The sequence below is a fragment of the Oryza glaberrima genome, chromosome 8 (assembly GCF_000147395.1).
Source record: "Oryza glaberrima chromosome 8, OglaRS2, whole genome shotgun sequence".
Classification (NCBI taxonomy): Eukaryota; Viridiplantae; Streptophyta; class Magnoliopsida; order Poales; family Poaceae; genus Oryza; species Oryza glaberrima.
In genome coordinates, this window is record NC_068333.1 from 1,838,520 (window position 1) to 1,863,082 (window position 24,563).

The 24,563-nt window shown below is 43.4% G+C and overlaps 1 protein-coding gene and 2 pseudogenes across 1 annotated transcript; 1 reads left to right on the forward strand and 2 right to left on the reverse strand.

The window, feature by feature from the left end:
- Window positions 1-1,745: 1,745 nt before the first annotated feature.
- Window positions 1,746-2,874, reverse strand: LOC127781573 (uncharacterized; annotated as a pseudogene).
- A 4,482-nt stretch (window positions 2,875-7,356) lies between these two features.
- Window positions 7,357-11,204, reverse strand: LOC127781497 ((E)-beta-caryophyllene synthase-like). Its single transcript, XM_052308457.1, has 7 exons — window positions 10,977-11,204; window positions 10,524-10,794; window positions 9,803-10,178; window positions 9,111-9,329; window positions 8,834-8,969; window positions 8,485-8,745; window positions 7,357-7,795 (listed from the first exon to the last, which is right to left on the reverse strand). Exons 1-7 carry the CDS (start codon window positions 11,145-11,147, stop codon window positions 7,502-7,504), a joined length of 1,728 nt encoding a protein of 575 aa, XP_052164417.1. The 5' UTR covers window positions 11,148-11,204; the 3' UTR covers window positions 7,357-7,501.
- A 10,028-nt stretch (window positions 11,205-21,232) lies between these two features.
- LOC127783221 (CASP-like protein 4A1) lies at window positions 21,233-22,597 on the forward strand (annotated as a pseudogene).
- The last annotated feature ends 1,966 nt before the right edge of the window (window positions 22,598-24,563 follow it).

Below are 24,563 nucleotides of genomic sequence, written 5' to 3' on the forward strand. Positions count from 1 at the left end.
AGCACATTCCATTTTATGACGATTAATTAGTATGAGATGTGGTCGCTTAGTGACGAAAAAAGGATGTTCGTCGTTAATACTACCTAGAAATCGTCATAAAGTATTTCACTGGGACATCGTGACAAATATTAATTTTTCATAAGGGGCACAAAGCAAACGTCATAAATTTATATAATGCATTTATGGAAAAATATATTAAAAGCTAAAGCAATTTAATCAAGTGAATTAATGAGGAAACTAAATTTTTCCTTCAAAAATCATGGCCGGAAATATTTTTTTAATATTCTACGTGGTCTAAATAATTCTCTGAAATTTTCTGTGAATTTTCGGTGCTCAATAACTATTTTTAATTCCACAAAGTTTATTTTACCAATTAAAATAAATGGAAAACAAATTAAAATTCCTCTCTCTGTCCTTGGGCTTTTTTCGGCCCAAGTATTACTCTCTCCCTCCCTTAGCCCGCAGCCTCTCTCTCTCTCGCTCTCCCTCTTCGGGCTGCCGGCCCAGCCCTTTTGTTCCTCCTTCGCCATGAAGTCTAATTTTCCTCCCTCTTCTTAATTCAAATAATTTTTCGGATAGTAAATGATTTCAAATGAAAAAAAAATACCAACAACAAAGTTGTATATTTTACCAACAACAAAGTTACGTCGCTCGTATCCAATTCGACATGAGTTTAAAATAACTATTATACGCCTCCCTCCTAGCCCAACCCAACCCAATCGGCCACACCATCCTGCGAGCTTCCACTTGAAGCTGCACGTACCCCTCCCCACGTTTTTTTTGCTCTTTTTTTCCTTTTCTCCTTTTCTTTTGCCCTGGTCTTTCTGACCCTCTCCTCTCCTTCCAATCTCCTTTATTTTTGCATCCTTTTCTGTTTCGCTATTGGTATCTATACTATTATAAAAATTGAAGATGTTTCCCCTGATATTTTGGTACGTTGTTCGTATTTGAGGTAGTTTTAAAGTTCATTCGCTTTTTGGAAATACAAAAGGAGTCATATAAGAAATCCTTTTAAAAATCCTGCGTGCTAAGTTAGGACGAGAGTCGGACTCCTAATTGTCAGAATTCTCGCCAGGCCATAATAAAGCAATGTATATGATGTGACCGTCATCTCAATAAAGATTCCAAATTAGATATCAATACTATCAAAATAAAAATCCCATATACTTTTTACTTTTTAGAAAAAAAATCTAACAATAATAAGGTTAAAATAGTCTTCACCCGTTACAATGCATGGGTATTTTTTTAGTATAAATAAATAGATAAAACACCCTAATTGGAGGCCCAAACATTTTAATTTAAAGCCCACGTCGATGTAAAGATAGACCCAGGTAAGCTCACAGTGGGCCATAAAGGCCCAAAATGGCCAGCCTACGAGGACGCCACAATAAGGAAAAAGTACACCGAAGATCCCTCAACTTGTCATCGAGTTACAAAATCGTCCCCTAACCACAAAGCCGGATACAACGCATCCCCCAATTTACAAAACCAGTGTAGATTAGGTCCCTCGGTGGTTTTGCACCCGGTTTTGTCCAACGTGGCGGCTGAATCAGCGTGGGATCCACATGTCAGGATGCCACTTCAGCAGGCTGGCCTCTCCCTTCCTCTCCTTCTTCTCTCTCTTTCTCTCTCTCACTCCTCTCTGGACTTGGCAGGCCGGTCGACGGTGGGGAGGAGCCGAGGAGGTCGCCGGCGATGCGGCGGCGGAGACACGGGAGAATGGGAGGGCGGCGGCAGGGCGAGGCGGCGTCGGCGAGCGAGCGCGGTGGCGGAGAGGAGGCGGTGGCGGCTGCGACGCGGGAAGCCGAAGGCGACGGCGTGGGCGAGCATGGAGGCAAAGTGAAGAAAGCTCACCTCCTCTTGGATCTAGGCACGCCGCCTGGCACCTGCCTCGCGGCCGCCAGCTTCGCCTTCGCCGGAGAGGCCGTCGTCGGGGCTGGCAGATTCTCCTACACCACCACCACCACTGGTTTCTGCTGCTCTGGCTGCGGCTGCGTTGGCGGCGGCGTAGGCGTCGGTAGAGACGACGACGACGAAGAAGAAGGAAAGGCAGCGCAGAACGCCTTGAGAAGCTCGTCGGCGTAGGAGAATCTGCCAGCCCCGCGTCTCTGGACTGGGCAGGGCTCTACGAGTTTAGGTCCAGCAGCTCGATGTATAGCTACAATGAGAATTGTACTGGAGTATGAGAGAGTCAATCCGTGATGAGATAAATGATAGCTCACTAGTAGCTGCATTCAATCACCTCCATCAACACCTCCACCTCCTAGCATTCGTTCATTAGCAGCATTAACCTGAGAAATATGAATAACTGTCATCTTCTTCATCGTCATACCCAAATAGTTAAGAGTTAGAGATTATTGCTTTAACAATTTTGCAAATATTTCTAGAAAGATTGCCAAATCCACACGAGCAGCATCAGATTCGAAACGCACCATAGCCACGAACACAAGCATCGGCAAGGATCGAGGAAGGGAACGAATTAACAAGGAAGGAAGGACGTACGATGGCGACAGTGGCGCCGTCGACGGACCAGAGGGTGATGTCGCCCTTGTGCAGCTTGAGCGCGCCCGCGCCCGCATCCGCCGACAGCCGGAACGCCTCGCCGCTGCTGAGCCCAGGTGCCACCGCCATGGCGAACGATGCCCTCGTCGCGCCGCTGCTCGGTGGCCGCCGCCGCCGCTGCTTGGGGAGGAGTGGGAGAGGGAGTGGGAGCCGCGACGGCGTCGTCGCCGCCACCGCGCTCGCCTGCCGACGCCGCCTCGCCCTGCCACTGCCCTCCCATTCTCCCGTGTCTCCGCCGCCGCATCGCCGGCCGACCGTCGGACCTCCTCACCCGGCGACCTCCTCCCCACCGTCGGCCTCCCTGCCCAGTCCAGAGAGGAGTGAGAGAGAGAGGAGGAGGAAAAGGAGAGGAAGGGTGAGGCTAGCCTACTGATGTGGTATCCTGACACGTGGGGTTCACGTGGGTCTCACGCTGAATCAGCCGTCACGTCGGACAAAACCGAGTGCAAAACCACCGAGGGATCTAATCTACGCTGGTTTTGTAAGTTGGGGATGCGTTATATCCGGTTTTATGGTTAGGGGACGATTTTGTAACTCGAAAACAAGTTGAGGGACCTTAGGTGTACTTTTTCCCCACAATAAGTCTCAATCCCGTTCTTGGGCCTCACATAAGCGAAATTCCGTTCCGGCCGAAAATTGTTCAGGCCGCACGTAACTTACAAGGAATAAGTTCATTCGAGGTCTCTTAACTTGTCAACGAATCCAATTTTCGTCCTTCAACCGGAAAACCAGATACAACGGGTCCCTTAACTATCAAAACCAGTGCAGATGAGGTCCCTTGGCAGTTTTGATGGCGGTTTTGGCTGACGTGGCACCTATTTGGCTAATTTAACTTGGTCTTTATCTGATGTGGCATTGACGTGGCGTGCTTACGTGGCAATTCGATCCAGAAAAATAATAAACTTCGTGGGACCACATGTCAGTTTCACACAACTTTTAAAAAAGGTGAGCCCATGTGGACCCACATGTCAGGTAAAAAAATAAAGATGGTGGGGCCCACGTGGGCCCCACAAGTCCCTCTCGGAGCTCTCCCTCTTCTTCCTCTCGGCTCTCCCTCGTCCAGTCGTCCTCGCGGCGGAGAAGCGGCAGGAGCGGAGGGGCAGAGTGTAGCGGCGGCGGCGGCAGGCCGCAGGCGGCGGAGATGGCCGGAGGAGGAGGAGGCAGAGCAGGAGGTCGTCGGCGAGCGCGACAGCTCCACTCCGTCGGCCGCTCCGCCCCGCCCCTCCGCCGCGATGCTCTCTCTCGAGCGACGCGAGCACAACAGCGACGGCCGACGGAGGATGGCGGCGGAGGGAGATCATCTATCAACTCCGGCGGAGGGAGCTCCTCGCCTGGCCGCCGCGCCGCAACCGAAGCGCCACCACTCTACTGAGGAGGCAGCAGCCATGGCGCATTGGCGCCAGTGCCACGAAGCAGACGCTGCACGCCGCGTTGTCGTGGTCGACTTCGTCGTAGTGGCGGAATATTTGTGTCTTGGCGCTGCGTTCGGGCGTCACGCCGGCAATGGTTGTGCTGCTGCTGCTGGCTCGCTTGAGGGACGAGACGAGCTACCTCAACAAGCTGCCAGGATGGAGCCTGAGGAGGAGGTTCCCCGGTGCGTTCACGGGTTCGGGGGCGACTGCATCCAACGCACCAACAAAACACCACACGAATGAACAAACCCAGTAACCACCAAGCAACCTAACACATAAATACATAATCAAGAGAGTAGAGAGAGCACGTATGGTGAATTGGTGACTCCGGATCTCTCTTCCATCGCCGGCAGGCACGCCTGCATGTATGCACCAACAAAAACTAATCCATAGAACGGATTATGCACCATTCCTCAATAGCGCAACAAAAACTAATCCGTCTTCCGCCTTGCGCTCCCCCACGCCACGGCCGCCGTCGTGTCGTCGTCACGCGGCGGTGGCGGAGGCGCGAGCAGGAGGAGGGAGTACGCGTGCTCACCCACCACGCACCCGGGCTTCTTCCGGTGCGCGCTGCAATGGAGCGGCGCGTCGCCGTCGCGTCCCTCCTCGCCCGGCGGAGAGGACAGATGAGAGGGGAGAGAGATGAACACACGGAGTTGGGGGGGGGGGGGGAGAGAGGAGGAAGATGATGAGGGTGAGAATGACATGTGGGGCCTACGTGGGTCTTAACATTTTTAATTTATATTTTTTGCAAACTAGCATGTGGCCCACAATTTTTAATATTTTTCAAATCAAATTGCCACGTAAGCGCCACGTCATTGCCATGTCATGTAAAGTCCGAGTCAAATAGCCACGTAGGCGCCACGTCAGCGAAAACCGCCATCCAAATCGCTATGGGACCTATATTGTATCTGTTTTGACAGTTGAGGGACCCGTTATATCTGGTTTTCTGGTTAAGGACGAAAATCGGATTCGTTGACAAGTTAAGGGACCTCAGATGAACTTATTCCAACCTACAATATCATGGGCCTCACCTAACAAAGATGGGCCATGATCCGGCCCAAGTAAAATGGGCCGCACGCAAGTCGAATCGCTTTCCGGCCCATGAAACGGGAGAGCCGAGAGCCCGAGATGTATAGCTGGTCACCTCTGCTTCGGTGCTTCGTGCATGTTTGGTGAGATCTTTTTTCTGGATTTCTGTGTCTTTTTGAACCAGTGGCGTGCAGTTCCATGAACACCTAGTGGAATTTGATCTCTGAATCGATGTCTTACATGCAGAGATGGAATGGAAGCTTGTTGTGAGTGAGCAAGATCAGAATCAGAAGCAGACCCCACGAAATCTGCACTTCCATCAACAATCTGCACCTTTGCAGCCTTGTTTCTATTTGCCAGGGGTAATTTCAGCTACGATAGAGCCGATATTGTTGTGTCTTACATATTGCTAAGTGGAGCTTTCATTCTAGAGATACTCTCTGTTTTTATTGTTGTCTCATCATTCTGGGCATACTTCATGGCAACTATATCTGATTTCCTTTGTACTAGATGTCATGATGTGATCTTCAGCATCGTCAAGCTTGTCCATCCAGAGAGCAAACCACAATGGTCCCAAAAGTTGGCACAGTACAACCTCATCATCGGATGTATAAAGCAGAAGAGAGCAGCAGCTGGCAGTTGTTTACTGAAATGCATGAAGCGTGTGATCGGCATCCAGCCCAGCACTATGACTCATGTTGACATCTCCCATGAGCTGAGGAAGCTCGTCCTTGATAAACTACTACAGGTTGGAAGCAGATTGCATCCAGATGATGTGTGGGACATCAGCAAATTCACCGGCCAATGGGCAAAGTTGGAGCTCAGGAGCAAACTGCACATTGAAAGTTCATCAAGAGCTCGGCTGCAGGTGCTGATCAGCGATAGCATTCAGCGTGCCGGTTTCATGTCTGCTGTCCTTGCTTGGCATATTGCGACGGACATATCCTTCTTCCATGAAGATGAGCTAGGCTGCAGCTCTCCATCCAGAGGTCCAAGCAGAGAACTATCTAACTATGTCATGTACCTTTCTGCAAAGCATGGCATCCTATCTGGCAATGATGGGCACATGCGGCTTAAAAATGCTCAGGAATTCATCGTTGAATGTCTGGAAGACCGCCAGGAAGCTCTAGATCAAGATGCTGTTGTCAGAAGTGTAGCTGCAAAGATAGATAATCTAACTGAGGATTTCGAGCACCCAAGAATACTGACGGCAGTTGAGCCTGTGTTAATCCAAAGTGGCCAACTTGCCAAGGAGCTGCTTAAGATGAAAGAAGCAAATGATCGATGGGATATCATCATGAATGTTTGGATGGAGATGCTTTGCTACATGGCATTTCACTGCGGACCTGGTTTCCACATTAAGCAGGTAAGCAAGGGTGGAGAGTTCATCAGCCATGCATGTGAAGGTTGTGATATATAATCTAGGCTTTCCATATTCAACATATTCACCTGAAACCGAAGAACCCGCTGCAGGCCATTCTTGACAAGCTTCTCACTCGATGTTTGGCTGGGGCATATATTCCTTTCAGAAGCCAATATCAGTGCTACCGTTCTACTATTATGTTTGATCTCTCTCTCTCAATGTATATATGCTGAACAATATAATTCAGAGTGGGATGTGAAACTCTGAAGATATCTGCAGCAGGACGGAGAGCAAGGGTAGAATGGAGTGAACTGAAACAGGAGTTTTGTGGGGTTCAGACTTCAGAGGGGCACAACAAGATCTGTTTGACTGTTTTTTGCAAAGAAAACACTTCAAAACCATCAAAGATCAGTACTAGCCAGCAGTATCCTACACTACATATACTACCTCTGCTCCATAGGACCATAATAATAAGTTCATTTTTAGCTAAAAAAAAATTCATTTTTAAAGTAACCTTTGTATTGTAGTTTGTGAAAGTAGAGAATAATTGTATTGGAAGTAGATAAAGTAAGAAATAATTACATGGGGATTTGATAAAGTAGAGATATTTTAATCTTTTAGGTTTTGTATCAGTATGTATGGGATAGGTGAAAGATGAACTTATTTTGGAATGGAGGTAGTAATATACATGAGCTCATATTTGAAGATTTGACATTCGTTAATTTCAACCAACATGTAAGCTAAGTAGTAAGTACGTCTAGATTGCTGTGATCAGTGTAGATTCTCGGTTCATCTCACGTCTTGTTTGTGAGGAGTAACATATTCCTTTTTCCCCGAAAAATAAAATGTAGATTCTCGGTTGGGTTTGTCCATCGTTGCCCATGAGCACGATTGTCGAAACCATTAAACGGTGTTGATTTTTCATGAAAAAAATTTATATATAGAAGTTCTCCTACAAAACCAAATAAGTCCAAACGGAACTGGAAGTAACACAAAAGTAATACCACTGTATTCATATTTCAATGGAAAAAAACATATTTTACAAGGCAAAAATATTCCCAAAGTTTAACATATACATATATAGAAGACCTAATAATTGAAATACAGTCACGCTTCATTAGAAGAAAACTAATTAAACAGAGAGGATGTAGATGGAGTGTATTGTATCCTTGAGCGAACTTGGATGAGTGTATGCATCTTGGTCGTCCTTGTAGAGGAAATCCAGCACGCGTGTGGCGTTGACGACGGCCTCCAGCAGCGGCGGCGGCTGCGCCGCCGCCGGCCGGAGACACTCCCCGGCGATGTCCATCCATGACTCCTCCACGAGCTCCCTCAGCTTCGCGTAGGCTTCCTCTTTCGTGATGCCGCCGTGCTCCCTCATGCAGGCTTCCACCGTCGACGACGACGACGAAGACCCTTGCTCTCTCTTCAATAATAAGGAAATTAATTGGCCGATCCAAGTTAGCGAACAGATTAATTAAGAGAAATATTTAGCAACTAATTAACTACTCCATTCGTCCTAAAATATAACAACTTAGAATCGAATGTGACATTTCCTATTATTCAGATTCATAGTACTAGAAAATGTCACATCCGAACATAAGTTCTTATATTTTGGGGACAAAATGAGTAATTAATTAGCAGATACTATATAGAACTTGTTTTTTTTTTCATTGATTCAATCATGTCTCTTCGGCTTATAAGCTGTAAAAAAGTTTCAAAAAAGAGAAATTTACGATCTTTAAGAAAGTACCTCGAGGTACCTAAATTTACATCAAAATTTCCGATACCTTAAATATTACTCCCTTTGTCCTAAAATATAACACCTTTTAGCTCTCAAGATTTGTCCCAAAATATAACAACTTCTCCACCAACATTCTCTTCCCAACCAATAACAACTCTCCACCATTCACTTTTCCCACCTACCTTCACTATTCAACCAATTACAACCCTCCACCATTCACTTCTACTTGCTTTCTTAATAAGCGTGTCTAACTCTAAAAATGCTTATATTTTGGGACGGAGGGAGTAAGTATCTAGAGGTACCAATACATAAAAAATATGATACCTCCTGGTAAGATGGTAAAATTACCCAAAAAAAACACTCAAACATACCTCATGTGAAGCTATGTCATTGACTAATCGGCCAACGATGCAGGAAGATGTGATGATCTTGGGGTAGGCCATGCCCCAGTTGATAGCATCATCGGTTGTGACATCGTTTCCCATGGCGACGAAGGCGTAGACAGGGACGTGCATGCAGCAGCTGCTTGGCACTGAAATCTTGAGGTGCTCCTCCACCGTAGCAGCTGCCTGATCTGCACCTTCAGAGCGCCATTTCACCTCGTTGTAATAGCATCTCGTAGCGTCGATTAACTGCAAGATTAACCAAGCAGTTAAAGTTGTGATCAATGAGATCAGCTGCCTGCCTGCCTGCAGGTAGTTGATGAGACTAGCTACTTACTAGGTTTTTGACATAGTCGACATGCTTGTTCCCTTGGAGTTTAAGATCAGTTTCTATGGATTTCATGGTGGTCAGTACTTTCTTGTAGAAGAACTTCATGTAGCCTGGAAGTTCTTCAGCGGCTTCCTCATCCCATCTATTATATTTTTATGGTTCAATCATTGATAAAAATTAAATTCAAGTTAAAGACAAGAATTTTGGCTCCATGCAGCTTCTTTGAAACAAATTAAGTTCGGAATGAATTTCATTATTAAAAGAAGAAACTTAATCAATTGACCTTTCAATTGCTTCTGTGAACAGCTTGCTTTCTTCCAAGGTGCTGTAGTTGTCGTAGATGTCATCGAAAATCGAGACAAAGATGAACAATTTAGTGAGCATGGTTCTCCCATATGAGTACTGAGGCTCGAAGAGAACTCCAAGCATCCAAAAGTGCATCTCCACCATCCTATCTCGCGCAAAGCTTAGATGATCCTGGAGTTGAAGCTCTTTCCACCACCTTCACCACACCGAAATAATAAATAAAAATTCACATTCTAGGTCCAGTTCTTGTATGTACATGCATTAAATTGGACATCTATATAGATATATAGGTGAATTTTGGTAACTCCCAATACCTTGGCAAGGACAGTAAAATTGAGCCTATGCATGTTTTGAATTTTAGGGTTGGTTCAGGTATTATAGCTAGCACGAAAAGATAATAAGGTATTCTCTTGTGGTGTAGATGAAGATGAAGATTAAGTGTTTTACATAAAACAAGATGGTATTAATGTATAATTAATTGAGTTTTAATTATTATAAATTTTAAAAATAGATTTATCTGATATTTTAGAACAACTTCCATATAGAAAGTTTTCGCACGAAACATATTGTTTAGTAGTTTGAAAAGCATGCCACCAAGATGATAATTTTCATCCAATTCCTATAGCAGAAACGATAATTGGACCTAATGTAGTGATTTTTAGAACATACATGGTGAGGATATTGAGCTCCTCGCAATACAGAGATTGCAAGATCCCAAAGTCGAGCTTGGCGAACTCCAAAATGGTCTCATTTCGTGTGGGCAACTTGTCGTAAACTGAGATGTAGTGCCTTGCTTCAACTCTTCTTGGCCTCCTGAAAAGAGGGGTCCTAAGTGCACTGCACACCTCGTCCGCCATTGGCGACTGCAGATGTTTTACCACAGACTGCAAATAGTTCCTAGTGAAGACGATAGCATCGTCGAGTATCTCCTCCCCATGAATCCTGAGATGGGCAGCATTGTACAAGCTCAGCATGCTTCTTGTGCCGTTATTGTTATCATCGCATGTGAAATTTCCTTCCTCGTCCCTGAACCTCTGGAACACATCTACAACGAACATATTTCATTGCATATATTCAATTACCTCCGTTTCAGATTATAAGTTATTGTGTACTTTGGTCAAAATCAAACTGTTCTAAATGTAATTGAGTTTGTAGAAAAAAGTAGTAACATTTTTAACCCAAGACAGATATATTATGAAAATGTATTCAATTTTAGATTTAATGAAACTAATTTGGTATTATAAATAGATATTACTATATTTGACTACAAACTTGGTCAAATAAAGAGCAATTTAAGTTTGACCAAACTCAAAACGACTTATAATCTAAAACTAAGGGAGAGTATTAGTTCATGCTAAAAATATGGTATATCATCGTCAATTACACACACCTGGAGAGGCATAGTATCCATGCTTCCTGAGCAGATAGAACCGGAGAGCTGTAGTGTGGAGGTCATAGTGATTGTCGGTATCGTCTTCTTCCTCATGAACCCGGCGCAACACATTTTCAATCTCCTTCTCGTAGTGGTAGTCAATGCAAAGACGTTCTAAGGTGTCGATGAGCTCAAGTTTTACGTGCAAATTGGGGCCAGAAGAACACTCAAGTATCATCCTTCTCACTTGTTCCTCGGAAACATGAGCTTTTCTCTTCATATTCAGAAGCTACATATACATATACATGCGAGGACGATTATGCTACGAAGTAATTAATTATTTGTTAGGCATATTTATATGTACTATACGTACTATATATCTCTAAATGAAGAATAAAAGATAGATAGGCAAATTGCATATGGGTAGTAGTAAATTATATATAATTTACTGATTTAATTGTGCTGTTTTACCATTGATGGAGTGCAGGGTGAGAAGGTAAGAAAGTAATCGCCCCAGACATTAGGATGGTGATCAAAGTGGGGTTTACAGTGCAGCAGATCTCCTCCTTCTACTGGTGAGACTAGCATATCAGTGCAGGTAGGCACAGGTAGTAGTAGTACACTCGGAACAGAGGTTGCCATACTTCAACTCCCTCTTGCTCTGCAAGCTCTAGGATGAGTTGTTGCTGAGCTACAAACTAACTTGGTCTTTCCCTAACTTACTTGGCTGCTATATATAGAGATAGGAATCTTATAAACCGACGTGGCACCACAAATAAAGCTCCGTTCGGCTAGAGAAGCGTGCCACATATTCGTACAAAATTACATATCTACCATGGATTCGCTAAAATGCCATTAATCAATCTACGCTAGAATGTTATCCTCGACCAATTTACCTCTGACCTTCTTCTTTCTCCCTCCCACCCCTCATTTTCCATCATCGTTTAGTTCCCACACAAAAATTTTACACCATGTTACATTGAATGTTTGAATACCTGTATAAAGTATTGAATATAAGCTTAAAAAATAACTAATTGCACAGATTGCGACTAATTTATGAGATAATTTGACAATGTAGTGCTACGGTAAATATTTGCTAATGACGGATTAATTAGGCTTAATAAATTCATCTCACTGTTTATTGAGGGATTATGTAATTAGATACCGACGTGACACGCTAAAACTTTACATTCCTATACCTAACCACCCCCTTAATCCCTTAATCTTCATGTTTAGAAGATTCGAACGGGGGATCCAGTCTCCAACTTGGCACGCACACGTCTCAATCTGCCTCTCTATCAATAGCCAAACAAGCTGTGTGGCTTTTCTCTTGCAACTTGCAGCTGTGCTGATGTTGCTGCATTCTGGTGAACTAGGCTAAAAGGCATTTTGTGGTCAGGCCCTGTTTAGTTTTACAGTGAAAAGTTTTAGCGTGTCACATCGGATATACGGACACACATTTAAAGTATTAAATATAGTCTAATAACAAAACAAATTACATATTCCGTCTGTAAATTGCGAGACAAATTTATTAAGCCTAATTAATACTTCATCAGTAAATATTTACTGTAGCACCACATTATCAAATCATGGCGCAATTAGGCTTAAAAGATTCGTCTTACAATTTACACGCAATCTGTGTAATTAGTTTTTTTATTTATATTTAATACTAAATACATGTGTCCAAATATTCGATGTGATATGATGAAAAGTTTTTGCGTGAAAACTAAACAGGACCTCATCCACATTGCCATGGATGCATATCATTCATGCCATGGCTAGCTACCTCTTGATAATAGTAGAATTCATTGACGAGAAAATCCGGTCGGCCGGTCGGTCATACTTGATGTGTACCTAGACGTGTTTTTCACGTTTTTGTTGCAATTAGGAAGTGTCGTGCGGTCATACTTGATGTGTACCTAGACATTTGATGTGTTTTTCACGTTTTTGTTGCAATTAGGAAGTGTCGTGCTCGGCAGCGGCGTAGCCAGGAATTTTTTTGTTGCAATTAGGAAATATCGTACTCGGCAGTGGTGTAGCCAGAAATTTTTTCTTGGGCAGTACTAGTTCACATCACATACTAAAAGTTTCTTACACCATAGAGCCTATATACAAGCCAAATTTAGTAAAAATGTGATATGAATAACATCTTACAACATTGTATAGGAACTTCATCATCAACTGTAGGAACTTGTGGTGGTGGTTCTCCAGGTTCAGGAGCTTCATTACCAATGACCTCATCCGAAGATAAGCAACATGCGGTCCTGTTCGTTTCTTCTACAGAGGTTGGTACAATAGTTAGGAAGTAAAATGGTCTTTTTATTAGGGAAAGAGGGACTTGACTTGAACCCTCAAAATTTATAAAGTCGACGGATTTTGAGCATTTTGAAAATCAATTTTGATAAAAGTGGCACGCTTTTTAAATTGCTAAACGGTTCGTTTCGTGTAAAAACTTTCTATATGAAAGTTGTTCTAAAATATCAGATTAATCTATTTTTCAACTTTGTAACAATTAAAACTCAATTAATCACATGTTATTACCACCTCGCTTTGTTTGAAACACTTAATCTTTATGTTCATCTTCATCTTTATGAGATCCAAACACCACCGCAATCTTCTTTGCTTTGCTTCATGGTTCCGAAATAGCGACGCAATATCTCCGCTCCTCTTCATGTTTTACCAATCCTAAAAACAACGGTCCACATTCACTTATCAGTAACAATTTATAAATTGCATATTAAGTTATTTACAGATTCACTAATCTCTAATCACAAATCGATTTAGGCACTAGGAAACTATTCTGTTGATCTGTTCACTCTTCGTTACCTGGGCTGAAGGGTGGACCGCCGGATCGGTGGAGGCATGGAGCAGCTGAGAAGGAATCCGGATGGGAACGGAGATGGGCAGACAGGAGAAGGCGGGCGGCAGCGTTGCGCCGCTGCGGGCCTGCGGCAGCGGCAAGCCGCCAAGCCGGCAACCGGCCGAGCGGCCGGCGTCCGGCGAGGCGGTTGTTGACGGTTGTTAAATATCAATTTTACACTATCAAATACCTGCATAAATATGAAAGTATAAAACATCCAGAATAGTGGTAGGGTTTATTTCTAATAATTTTCATGAGTGTTGATGTATATTTGGATGTATGTGACAAAACTACCAAAGTTGAGAAGAAATAAACATAAAGGGGAGGAAAAATTATATTCATAACCAAGCCTATGGAGTATTGGACCCATAAACCCAACAAAATACCTATAATTGGGCCCAATCACCGTGCCACTGGATTAAGAGCCCAATCACAAAATTTGGCAATTACCTTTAGTCAAGACTGAGTCAAAGAATGAATTAACGTCGTAATTATAGATGATTGGGTTGGTAAGTTTATTCAGGATGCGGTTTGGCACATGGTATTATATTGGCCCTTTGGCCGATTGGCCCCATGATCTAACCTTTTCATTTCTTTCTTGTTAGTTGTAGAATCAAATTAACTGGCACGTCCTAAATCGGATTGACAAGATCTGCACCAGAGCTAAGAAAATCATTGAGGCCTCGTGTGTATGACAAATTTTGTGTCAACACCGCCACGAGCAAGAAGACAACGGGGGCACGCGAACAGCTGTTAGCGGCCATAGCTTGCGATGGCCATGGGCGAGTTTTTCCTACATTGATGGGAGGAAGAAGAAGCCTAAGGACAAAATGGTCTTAAGATGGCATTCCAGCGAATACACCCTAGTTGAGTGGCATTTGATCAAATCCAATTTAAGTGATGGTATTCTAACAAAGCCAATTTCTATGGATGGCATATATGCAAATTTCTCATCAAAATAACAAAAGGTTAAACGTAGATATAAAGAGCAGCCCACGTATCACAACAGGCCCATCTAGGCCCAAAATGGCCGGCCCATGATAACGCTACAATACTACAGTATTCTACAGTATTACGGGGTGCTGAGCTCAGCTGGTCAGGAAAGAAAAACAAACAAAAGTAGTAGACGAGTAACTAGACGGACGCACATCTGTTGCAAAATAAGGCTTTATTTAGGCTGTGTTAAGTTCTCTTCAAACTTCTAAGAATTCTGTTACATCAAATGTTTAGACACATTAAATGTTTAGATATATGTATAAAACATTAAATGTGGACGAAAAAAAACCAACTGTATAGTTTGCATGTAAATTGCGAGACGATCTTTTGAGTCTAATTGCGTCATGATTTGATCATGTGGTGCTACGGTAAATATTTCCTAATGACGGATTAATTAGGCTTAATAAATTCGTCTCGTGGTTTACAGGCGAGTTATGAAATTAGTTTTTTCATTCGTGTTCGAAAATCCCTTCCACCATTCGATCAAACGGCCGATGTGACATCCCAAAGATTTTCTTTTCGCGAACTAATCAACGCCTAAGAGTGTTAAGAAGTTCTTGTGGTGTCGTATATAGCTCGCAACATAGCTACAGATGGATCAATACATGTAATTCAGCAAGATCAAGTTGTGGAATTTTAAACTTTGTACACAATCTACAAAGGCATCTTTGTACTGATTAACCATATACTACTGATTTAGCTAATTAATGGAAGTGTAAGACTGGTTTGGAAGTATTATTGGTGCCATCTTCAGAAAGAGTAACACAGTGACAGACGCAGGAATTTCTCCAGCCAAATCAAAGTCTCATGGGGTTGTTTCGATCAATAGAATTCTATTCTGAAATGAAATTATTAGGATTTGGTTCGAGTGATAGTGACTGCTTCTTCCTAAAATTCCGAGCCGAATTATATATATGTTCTAGACAGAGGGAAAAAGTCTCTTATTTTTCGTGTGCTTTTCAAACTACTAAATAGTAATGCCTTTCTTAAAAAAATTCTATAGAAAAGTTGTTTAAAAATCATATCATCCATTTTTCAAGTTTAAAATAGTTAATACTCAATTAATTGCACGTTAATAGTTTGTCTCGTTTTACGTATCTCCTCAATTTTCTCGTTTTCTGTTTTTTCAAACACTCTGCATCCACATGAATATCATTCAGAACAACACATCCACATGACGAATCAAATCATATAGCAGTAGAACATGAAGCAACTGACTTATTATTGACTATTCCCATGAATAATTAAGCATGATGATACACCTTTTAGTATTATATACGGTTAACAAAACAGCCCCTGCTTTTTTAGCTGCCACGGCAAATCAAGCAGTTGCAGCCGTGAAAATCACTGCACCAATAGTCTCGGACTTTCCCCTTCTTTATAAGACCTTCACCCCAGCAACTAAATTTGCATAACCTTTTGGTGCAGAACACTACCCAGCCAATGTCAATAATACAATCCTCTGTGAAAAAAAAGAGATTAACTACCACTTGTTATAATGCTTATCATCAATCAGACTATCACCATTCAGAACTTGCATGGAGAAGGAATCTGATCTATAATTTCACTGTTGAATATGCACAAAGCACTAGTTATAAACAGAGTAAATCACAACAAACATTGCAAGACACAACATACTCCCTCTCTCTAAAAAAGATTTGACTTCTGGCTATTTACTTGCCTCTATGCTTAGCCAGAAATCAAGTCTTTTTTTTTTAGATAGAGGCTACATGACAAGAAAAGGTATACCAATAACGTCAAAAAATAGTCGAGAAAGAACTCACCTGTCTAGGGGCAAATGTAGAATCCAAATTACCAGGTATCATACACAAGTACCTCTTAATCACACATATGCTACTTTATTTATGTGATAACATGATCAAATGCTAATGAATTTTTCAGAACTTACCCTGTGTGGTGTGCACCACTTGAGCTCTGTGTGGATCCACCCTTGCACCTGCAAATGTTGGATTCAGAAGTAGAACAAGAACCAAGATGAAGCGAAGATCTAGAGATGTTGCTTCCATCTTTGAGAAAGGGAATGTGGTTCCCTGGTACTTCTTTCCCCCTATATATAAGAAGAACAAAGGGCAGACCTGATACAACTGTTTTCCATTTCACTAATTCTCGCTGCACTTATTATTTGGCTAAAAAACAAAATAAATTAAATGCTTCCAGGACATAAGCAATAACTCAAGAAGATGTCACCATTTGACTACCAGCCCATCTCTATGGTAGATGACACCCTTCAATAGCTCCTCGAGATTTACATGTACCTATATATCAGTAAGGCCATTCCTTGCAGACTGGAGGCTTCATTAGTATGTTTTCAAGTGACATATAAACAAGATATTTAAGAAATTTAATTGATGGTTAAAATAACTCACACAATGTATTGTTTCATTTTTGCTATTTCATAGGCAACACATGCATAGACGAGACATATTGGAAATAATGTATATATGGTTTAATCTAGATGAAACTCATTTCATTTCTATCTCCATTAATTCCTTACCACATCATAAAAATGTTGACATAACACCATATTTAATGAAGAGTGAAATATATGGTCAGTCCCTAAACTTGTGTGGTGGTGTCACTTAGGTCCGTGAACTTGAAAATTGCACGTTTAGATCTGTGAACCTGGTTTAATGTATCACCCCCAGTCCAAACGTCATTTACCTATGGTTGACCGCTAACATGGCATGTCACGTAGGCAACACTTTTGCTCTTAGCCCCCTCCACATCACAACACGTCGCATATATCTCTTTTTAGCTATATAGTGACATCAGAATCCTAAAAAAATTTCTCAAATCGTTCTTCCCTTTCATTCTTCTCCTTGCATGTATAGAAAATGTGGTCCCGATTAGCAATTGCCATTGCTCTATGCTCCAAAATGACCTTATCCTTGCACAACGGGCAATCAACAACACCTTCTTCCGGCGATTTCAAGACGAGGACGAGCTTGGAGAATCCATGGGAATGCCTATCGTGCAAACTGCATTGCGCTACCTCCCACCGCTAATCCGGCCGCACTGTGCCACCACTAACCTTGCTGCACTGCGCTGCCTCTTGCTGCTAATCTCACCGCCAAGGCCACCACAGCCGCTACCTCTCGGCTTCCTTTCACTAACCTCACCGTCAAAATCTTAGCCGATTTAGGAATATTTTGGGGGATTTAGGTTGAAATGCACTAGTCAGGGCAATTTATGTGCGAATGTATATTTGGAGGGGGCTGAGCACAAAAGTGTTGCCTACGTGGCATGCTATGTTGGGGGTCAAACGTGGTCAAATAACGATTGGACCGGGAGTGGTACATTAAAACCAAGTTCACGGACCTAAACGTGTAATTTTCAAGTTCACGGATCTAAATAATATTACTCTGCAAGTTTAAGTACCGGCTATGTATCTCACTCTTTAATGAAAATGAATCTCCTATTAATTAGGAGAGGCCTAAGAAAACAAAAGGTAGGACATGTTTGAATATGGGAGATGCCTCAATAATGATTACATGTATCTATGTTGTGAATTAAATTTAAAAATATACTATTCATTTAATTTTTTCTCAGAAATATTCGGGATGCAAAATTTTTTACAGAAATATACCGTCGGTCTCGCACAACCGTTACGCGAAAGTGATATGGGAATAACATTACGGATGGTATCGCGCGGGAAAAGCGCGAGACAGCACGGTCTTGCTCGGCAGCAGCGTGAGACCGCGCGGTCTGGTGGATAGCGCTCTCGCTCATGCATGAGCCGTTCAATGCCAATTTAGTTAGCGATTAATTATCATGATTAGTGATTAATTAATCAGTAATCATGATAATTAATTACTAAATTATTATTAGTTAATTGTTAATTAAGTAATTAATCACTAATTAAATTGAGCTGTTAGACAGTCTCGCTATTTGATTTTGCGAGACCGCTTCCCTCGTGCGACACCGCCTGCAACGTCACGCACACATCATTTTCACGCAACAGTTGTGCGAGATCGATGATATATTTTTGTAAAAAGTTTTGCATCCCGACTATTCTTAAGAAAAAAAATTGAATGAATAGTATATTTTCAAATTTAATTCTCTATGTTGTTGCACATCATGCAATATTAAAAACAATGTCAATAATTTGCATCCAAATTAAAACTTTGCTAGGCATGGATAAAAAAGCAAATTGTATTTGGGAAACCTATACTTTCAATTTATCTCGTCACACTAAAATTGATAAAAAAAAATTGATGGCCCCATGTGGAGCCTACATGTCATCCTCCTCTCATTCCTCCTTTCTCCTTCCTGATCTCCTGCTTTCTCCTCGCCACACCGACACAGCGTCGGGCGGAGCGGGCGAGCTCGCCGGCCCTCCTCCCTCTCCGTCTTCATTCCTCCTTTCTTATCTTCCAGCCGATGAACTCCGACGAGCTGCACCAAGACGCCATCGGCATCGATCCGGGAGCATGCAGCAGCCGGCCGCGGCAATGGCGACATTGGAGCCGAGCACATGCCGTGGTTGCTCAGTTCCTCGAACATGATGACGAAGGCATAATTAATTGGAGAAAGGACTGCAAGCATCCCCCGTGCTATTGGGCATCTTGTGGCAGGTACCAGTACAAGACATGGCCCTTGCTTGTTTTGTGTACGTTGTTGGTCAGCATGATCGAGCAGCCCATCACCATGCCGTCGAAGATGAAGGTTTGTGCTGGTGAACTCGTTTAAGATTAACTGCTCTTTGGCCGCTGCCGCGGGGCAAAGTACACCGAGGACTAGGAAGAAAATCAGGACAAGGAGCGGCATTTCTGAATTTCTGGCTTGGGAAGGACCATGCCCTTGGCGTTCCTGGCAGAGGACGGTGTGGTCAAGGTGCTCAACCTAAAAGAGGGCCTCGCCTTCACCACCACCAGCATCGGAGAGATATTATGCTCAAGGCACTCTGAAGTCTGAACGAACAACACAAGCCATCCGCCGTCTCACCGTCAAATCGCCATGGATTGGTTCGTCAGCCCTCCTCCCCCACCGTGCCAGCACTCCTCTCCTGCCGGCTGTGCTCCTCGAGATGACTAGAGGAGAGGGTCCTCGATCCTCCGGTCGCCGCCGCCACCGTCGTCTTCGCCCCGGACATCCGACCCAGGCACAGCGCCCTGCTCCCGCGTTGCAGCCACCGCCACCTCGTCGCCGACCGCCGGACCTCCTCCTCTCCCGCCTTACCCCTGGTGACCTCCTCCCCATCCGCCGGCCAGCTTGCCCAGAGGAGAAAAATGTGTGAGAAAGAGAGAAGAGGAAGGGAGAGGGTGATGACGTGGCATCATGATACGTGGGCCTCACGTTGACTCAGCTGCCACGTTAGACAAAACTAGGATCAAAACCACCGAAAGACCTAAAGTGAACGGTTTTGTAAATTGAAGGATATAATATATCTGATTTTGTGGTTAGGGGACGATTTCGTAACTGGATGATAAGATGAGGGAGGGTGTTCCTACTCGGCGTGTGTGCGCCGAGCCACAGAAGCAGCGCGCACGCGGCCGCTTCCTTCTAGGCTAATTACCTAATCAATACTAATTATAGTAAATTAGGGCTAATTATGGTAATTAGCATTAAATATTTAAAAAACATAAATATTTAGTTAAAAGTTTTAAAAAGAATAGTTGAAAATTTTAAATTTGAGTTGAAAGCTTTTTATTTTTCAATTGAAAGTTTTTGAATTTTGGATTGAAAGTTTTCAAATTTTGAGTTGAAAGTTTTCAGATTTAAGATGAAAGTTTTCAAATTTGAGTTGAAAGTTTTTAAATTTTGAGTTCAAAGTTTTCAAATTTGAGTTCAAAGTTTTCAAATTTTGAAATGAAAGTTTTTAAAATTGTGTTGAAAGTTTTTAATTTTTTATTTGATTTTTTTTTCAAATTTTTAATTTGAATAGTTTCAATCTGAGTTAAAAATTTAAATTTAGAGTTGAAAGTTTTTAAATTAGTGTTGAAAGTTTAAAATTTTCAATTCAAAATTTAAAAACTTTCAACTCAAATTTAAAAACTTTCGACTAAAGATTTGAAACTTTTAACTCGTATTTGAAAACTTTCATCTCAAAATTAAAATCATACAACTTAAATTATAAAAACTTTCAAACTTATAATTCAAAAACTTTTAATTAAAATTTTAAAAACTTTTGATTGAAACGTGCGCATGTGGTTTAAAAAATTCACAACAAAACATGTGAAAAAATCACGAAAAATAAAATCGTGCGCATATTATTTAGAAAATCGCAAAAAAATATTCACGGTGATTCGACTTCCCACGGCGCAGGAAAAAAAAAAGCGAAAAAGGGAAAAAGCAATGGGGCAGAAAAGAAAAACACCAAAAACAAAAAAACTGTTGGTGGGCGACGGCGCGCGTGTCGCACGCGTGGGCCGGGTGGGCCGGAGTGCATGCCTGCGGTGTGTATGCGCGAATTAGCAAACTCTGATGAGGGATCTTGTGTACTTTTTCCTTGGAATAAGTTCACTTTAGGTCCCTCTATTTGTCGCCCAGTCTGATTTTCATCCATGCAGCACAAAACCGGATACAACGCATCCCCAACTTACAAAACCGTACAAAGAAGGTCCCTCGGCGGTATAGTCGCTGGTTTTGGCTGACGTGGCGCCTATGTGGCGCTCCTTTGACTAGGTCTTCGTCTAATGTGGCATTGACGTGGCAATTCGATAAAAAAAAATCAAACCCGTGGGACCCACATGTCAGTTACATAAATAATAAAAAATGGTGGGGCCCACAGTCACAATTGGCCTCATCTATTATCTCTATCCTCTCTCTAAACACATGCCAACTCGCCAGAGCAAGGCGGACAGGCGAGGCGACGGCGGGCGAAGCTCGCTGGCAGGAGGGCGGAGCGGCGGCGGCCGGCGGAGCCAAGCGGGGGGCGACGCGCGAAGCCGATAGGAGGAGGTTGAGTAGCGGCTGGAGCGGGCTACGAGCGGGGTGCAGCGGCCGGCCGGCGGAGCAGGTTGGGCAGTGGCCGGAGCGGGCTACGAGTAGGACGGCGCCTCGTCGCCGTCGTTCGCGGCCCGCACAAAGCGTTAGGTACATCGCGGAATCGACCAATCAATCAAGAAATCAAGAATCATCCAAGAACCGATTTGATTTGATCCGTGTGATGGACAGACGGATGATGTCATCAACGACATGGTGCTCTGATTCGTGTCGATGACGCGAGACCCACCGCTGATCACCGGCGACGCCCTGGCGCTACACCCGATTGACGTCTGCCACCGGAGCCTCCTCCACGGGACGCTGCCACCGCCTCCGCCGAGCACCGGTCGCAAGAGGCAGCGGGAGAACGAGTTCGTCCCGACGGTGACGGAGCTGGAGCAGGCGGGCGTCCACTTTAGCCGCAGCCCGACGCGGAGCCTCCGAGACATCAGCTTCTGGCCCGACGACGACGTGCGGCTGCTCAGCGACGGCGTGGTGTCAAATGGGCTGGGCAGCGACAAGGCGGTGGCGAGGATGTTCAACCGGCTGGCGAAAAACGCAGTGCTGGACCGGCGGAGCCCGCTACGCGGCGTGCAGGGGCAGGTGAACGACCACCGGGAGAACGCGTGGAACGAATGGTGGGCCACGGCCGGAGCTGAGGGCGGAGCAGCTACGGGCCGCGGGAAGCTCCTCTCCTCCAGCCGGTCAGCGCCCCGCGCCCCTCCGTCCATGGCCGCGACTTCTCCCCCGCCGGCCGGCCGCTCCGTCCCTCTGCTCCGGCCACGACGCACCGCCGGTCCTCTTCTCCACGGGCTGCCGACCAGCCGCTCCGTCCACAAGTTGTGGGCCACAACACGCCGCCGCTCCGGCCACCGACCCGCCGCTGCCCGCCTCGCTTCGCCTCTCGCCTCCGCCCTCTGCTCTGCCGCTGCTCCAGCCGCCGCCCACCCCGCTCCGCCAGCTGGAGAGAGAGATGAGGGTAGTGAGGATGACGTATGGGCCCCACCACTTTTTATTATTTTTGTAAAACTAACATGTGGTCCCATGGGTTTTATTATTTTTTTCGGATCGGATTGCCACGTAGGTGCCACGTTGGATGAAGACCTACTCAAATGAGCGCCACGTACGCGCCAAGTCAGCCAAAACCAGCGACTATACTGCCGAGGGACCTTGTTTGCATGGTTTCGTAAGTTGGAGGATGCGTTGTATCCGGTTTTGTACTGTAGGGACGAAAATCGGACTGAGCGACAAATAGAGGGACCTGAAGTGAACTTATTCCTTTTTCCTTTGCAAGGACAAATAACGTAGCCTGGGCCATGTTGAGAAAAGCCCTTCCATGGGATCAGACCCCACACCATTATTTAAACTGGGCCCAATTTACATTTATGGGCCATAGGCCCGTAGCCTCTCAAAAAGGTCCAACGTGATATGGGCTGGTTGACCATCTCGGCTGGACCATATCGCGTTTGATGCCTAAACTTTTAAATGTTTATCTGTGACCGCACTGGGGAGCGACATCTTGAACATTAATTAGTTCCAAGCTTAATTGTATCCATTTCAATAACTATGTCCTCTCGGCCATTATTTATAAATTCAAAAAAACACTTTTACCATAATGGAATAAAGAAGGAATTTATAAAAACTAGGCAGACATGTCATACTCACCCCCCTTTGCTCAATACATATTACGTGGCAATGCATAATTAGCTGCCATGGACGTTGACAGATATATAATGATTCTTTTTAAAGGAAATATCGATCATTCTTTCTACAATATGCACAATCAGCCAGCTAGAGTATTTGTGTACTCGATTAATAATAATTAATCTCTTGTTTGCCTCTTGTTTGCTTGTACTCGCATGCTATTTTCTCACTCGGCCATTATTTTACCCACGTTCGCCAATTATTATCACCGAATACTGTTTATATTTAATATTTAAGCTTTGACTCTTCTTTTTTTTTTAAAAAAGATATCATGCATAAACATTTGAAAATATTTTAAATTATTGAAGCGTGTTGTATCCTGAAATATAAAAATTAAGATTTCGTTAATAAGCTTTCTTTAATATTAAATATTAGTATAATCATTTAAAAATTATTAGCCGTGGAAGTTAAAACCATACTTTACCAGACAACACATCGACCCACAAGTATAGAACGGGGAGGTAATAAAATGCATGGTTAGCTTGAGGAATATGTTCTACCAGGACAAAATTAAATTAATTAACCCGATCAAATCGAAATTACTATATATTCATAAGCTATTCTAGGTAGGTAGCTAGAAGGCAAAGTCGCAAGAGATTTTTTACCTTTTTTATCTTTGCGCGTGAATGAATGCCCGGTCAAAAGTCAAGACAATATATAATTAACGTTCAGTTCCAGACATATTGGTCATTCCATTACCAGTTTCATGTACTATACCATATACTATATACTCCTATATGCTTTAATTAATTACTCAAACAGATCGATCAAGAGAGAGAGAGAGAGAGGAAAGCTAGCCGAAAAGCTAGAGTTCATATTCACCAACCAAGTTCAACACATGCGTCGTTCTATTCTATAGCTAGTTTAAGTACAGATTAGCTTGCGTAAACAGTTCTAGAGAGAGAGAAGCTGAACAAAGGTAGCAGAAAGTGTACGGCATTTCATGGCAGAAGTTGTCGTCGTTTTCAGTTATACTAGGATCATCAACATCGACCTTGCATTTGTTGGTAGGTATGACCAAGAAGCAGTAAAACAACAAACGGCATTTTTTTTCATATTGCATGACGAGTTTTGGAGACCTCCTCTGAATCGAAAAGTATACTCTCCTCCTGTCTGCACGGCGACTTGACTGGGTCCAGAAAATGAAATTAATAAACTTGTATCATCTTTTTTGCTTCTTATTTTTCTTCCTCTTAATTAATCTGCAGATATATACTACGTATGTATATGTACCTGAAATGTTGTGACAAGTCCTGGTGTTGCTGTCGCGTGCAAACTCTTTTTAATCCAACGGTCTCGATTTCACCGACGAATATAGATTATATTCCTGACAGGCACTTAGCTCACGGGAAAAATATGTTTAGACTCTATGAGTTGTTAGCTATTGCACAGTCCGTCAGTCCATCATGTCAAAAATTACTATGCAATGCAAATTGTAAATGGAGGATTTTGCAACCATCGATGAATGTTGCAGGCTAGCACATTATTGCACGTGGTGGATTTCCCCAACAATCCTATCCGTCGTCCAAAGCCCCATACAAGGACTCAGTTAG

What these genes read in the sequence shown, in the direction of transcription:
- LOC127781497 (XM_052308457.1), bottom strand. Translation starts at nt 11,147, where the DNA reads ATGGCAACCTCTGTTCCGAGTGTACTACTACTACCTGTGCCTACCTGC. An exon ending in TTCACAGAAGCAATTGAAAG is followed by an intron (nt 8,970 to 9,110) that starts GTCAATTGATTA and finishes AAAATATAATAG; the next exon opens with ATGGGATGAGGAAGCCGCTG. An exon ending in TCGACTATGTCAAAAACCTA is followed by an intron (nt 8,746 to 8,833) that starts GTAAGTAGCTAG and finishes TTAATCTTGCAG; the next exon opens with TTAATCGACGCTACGAGATG.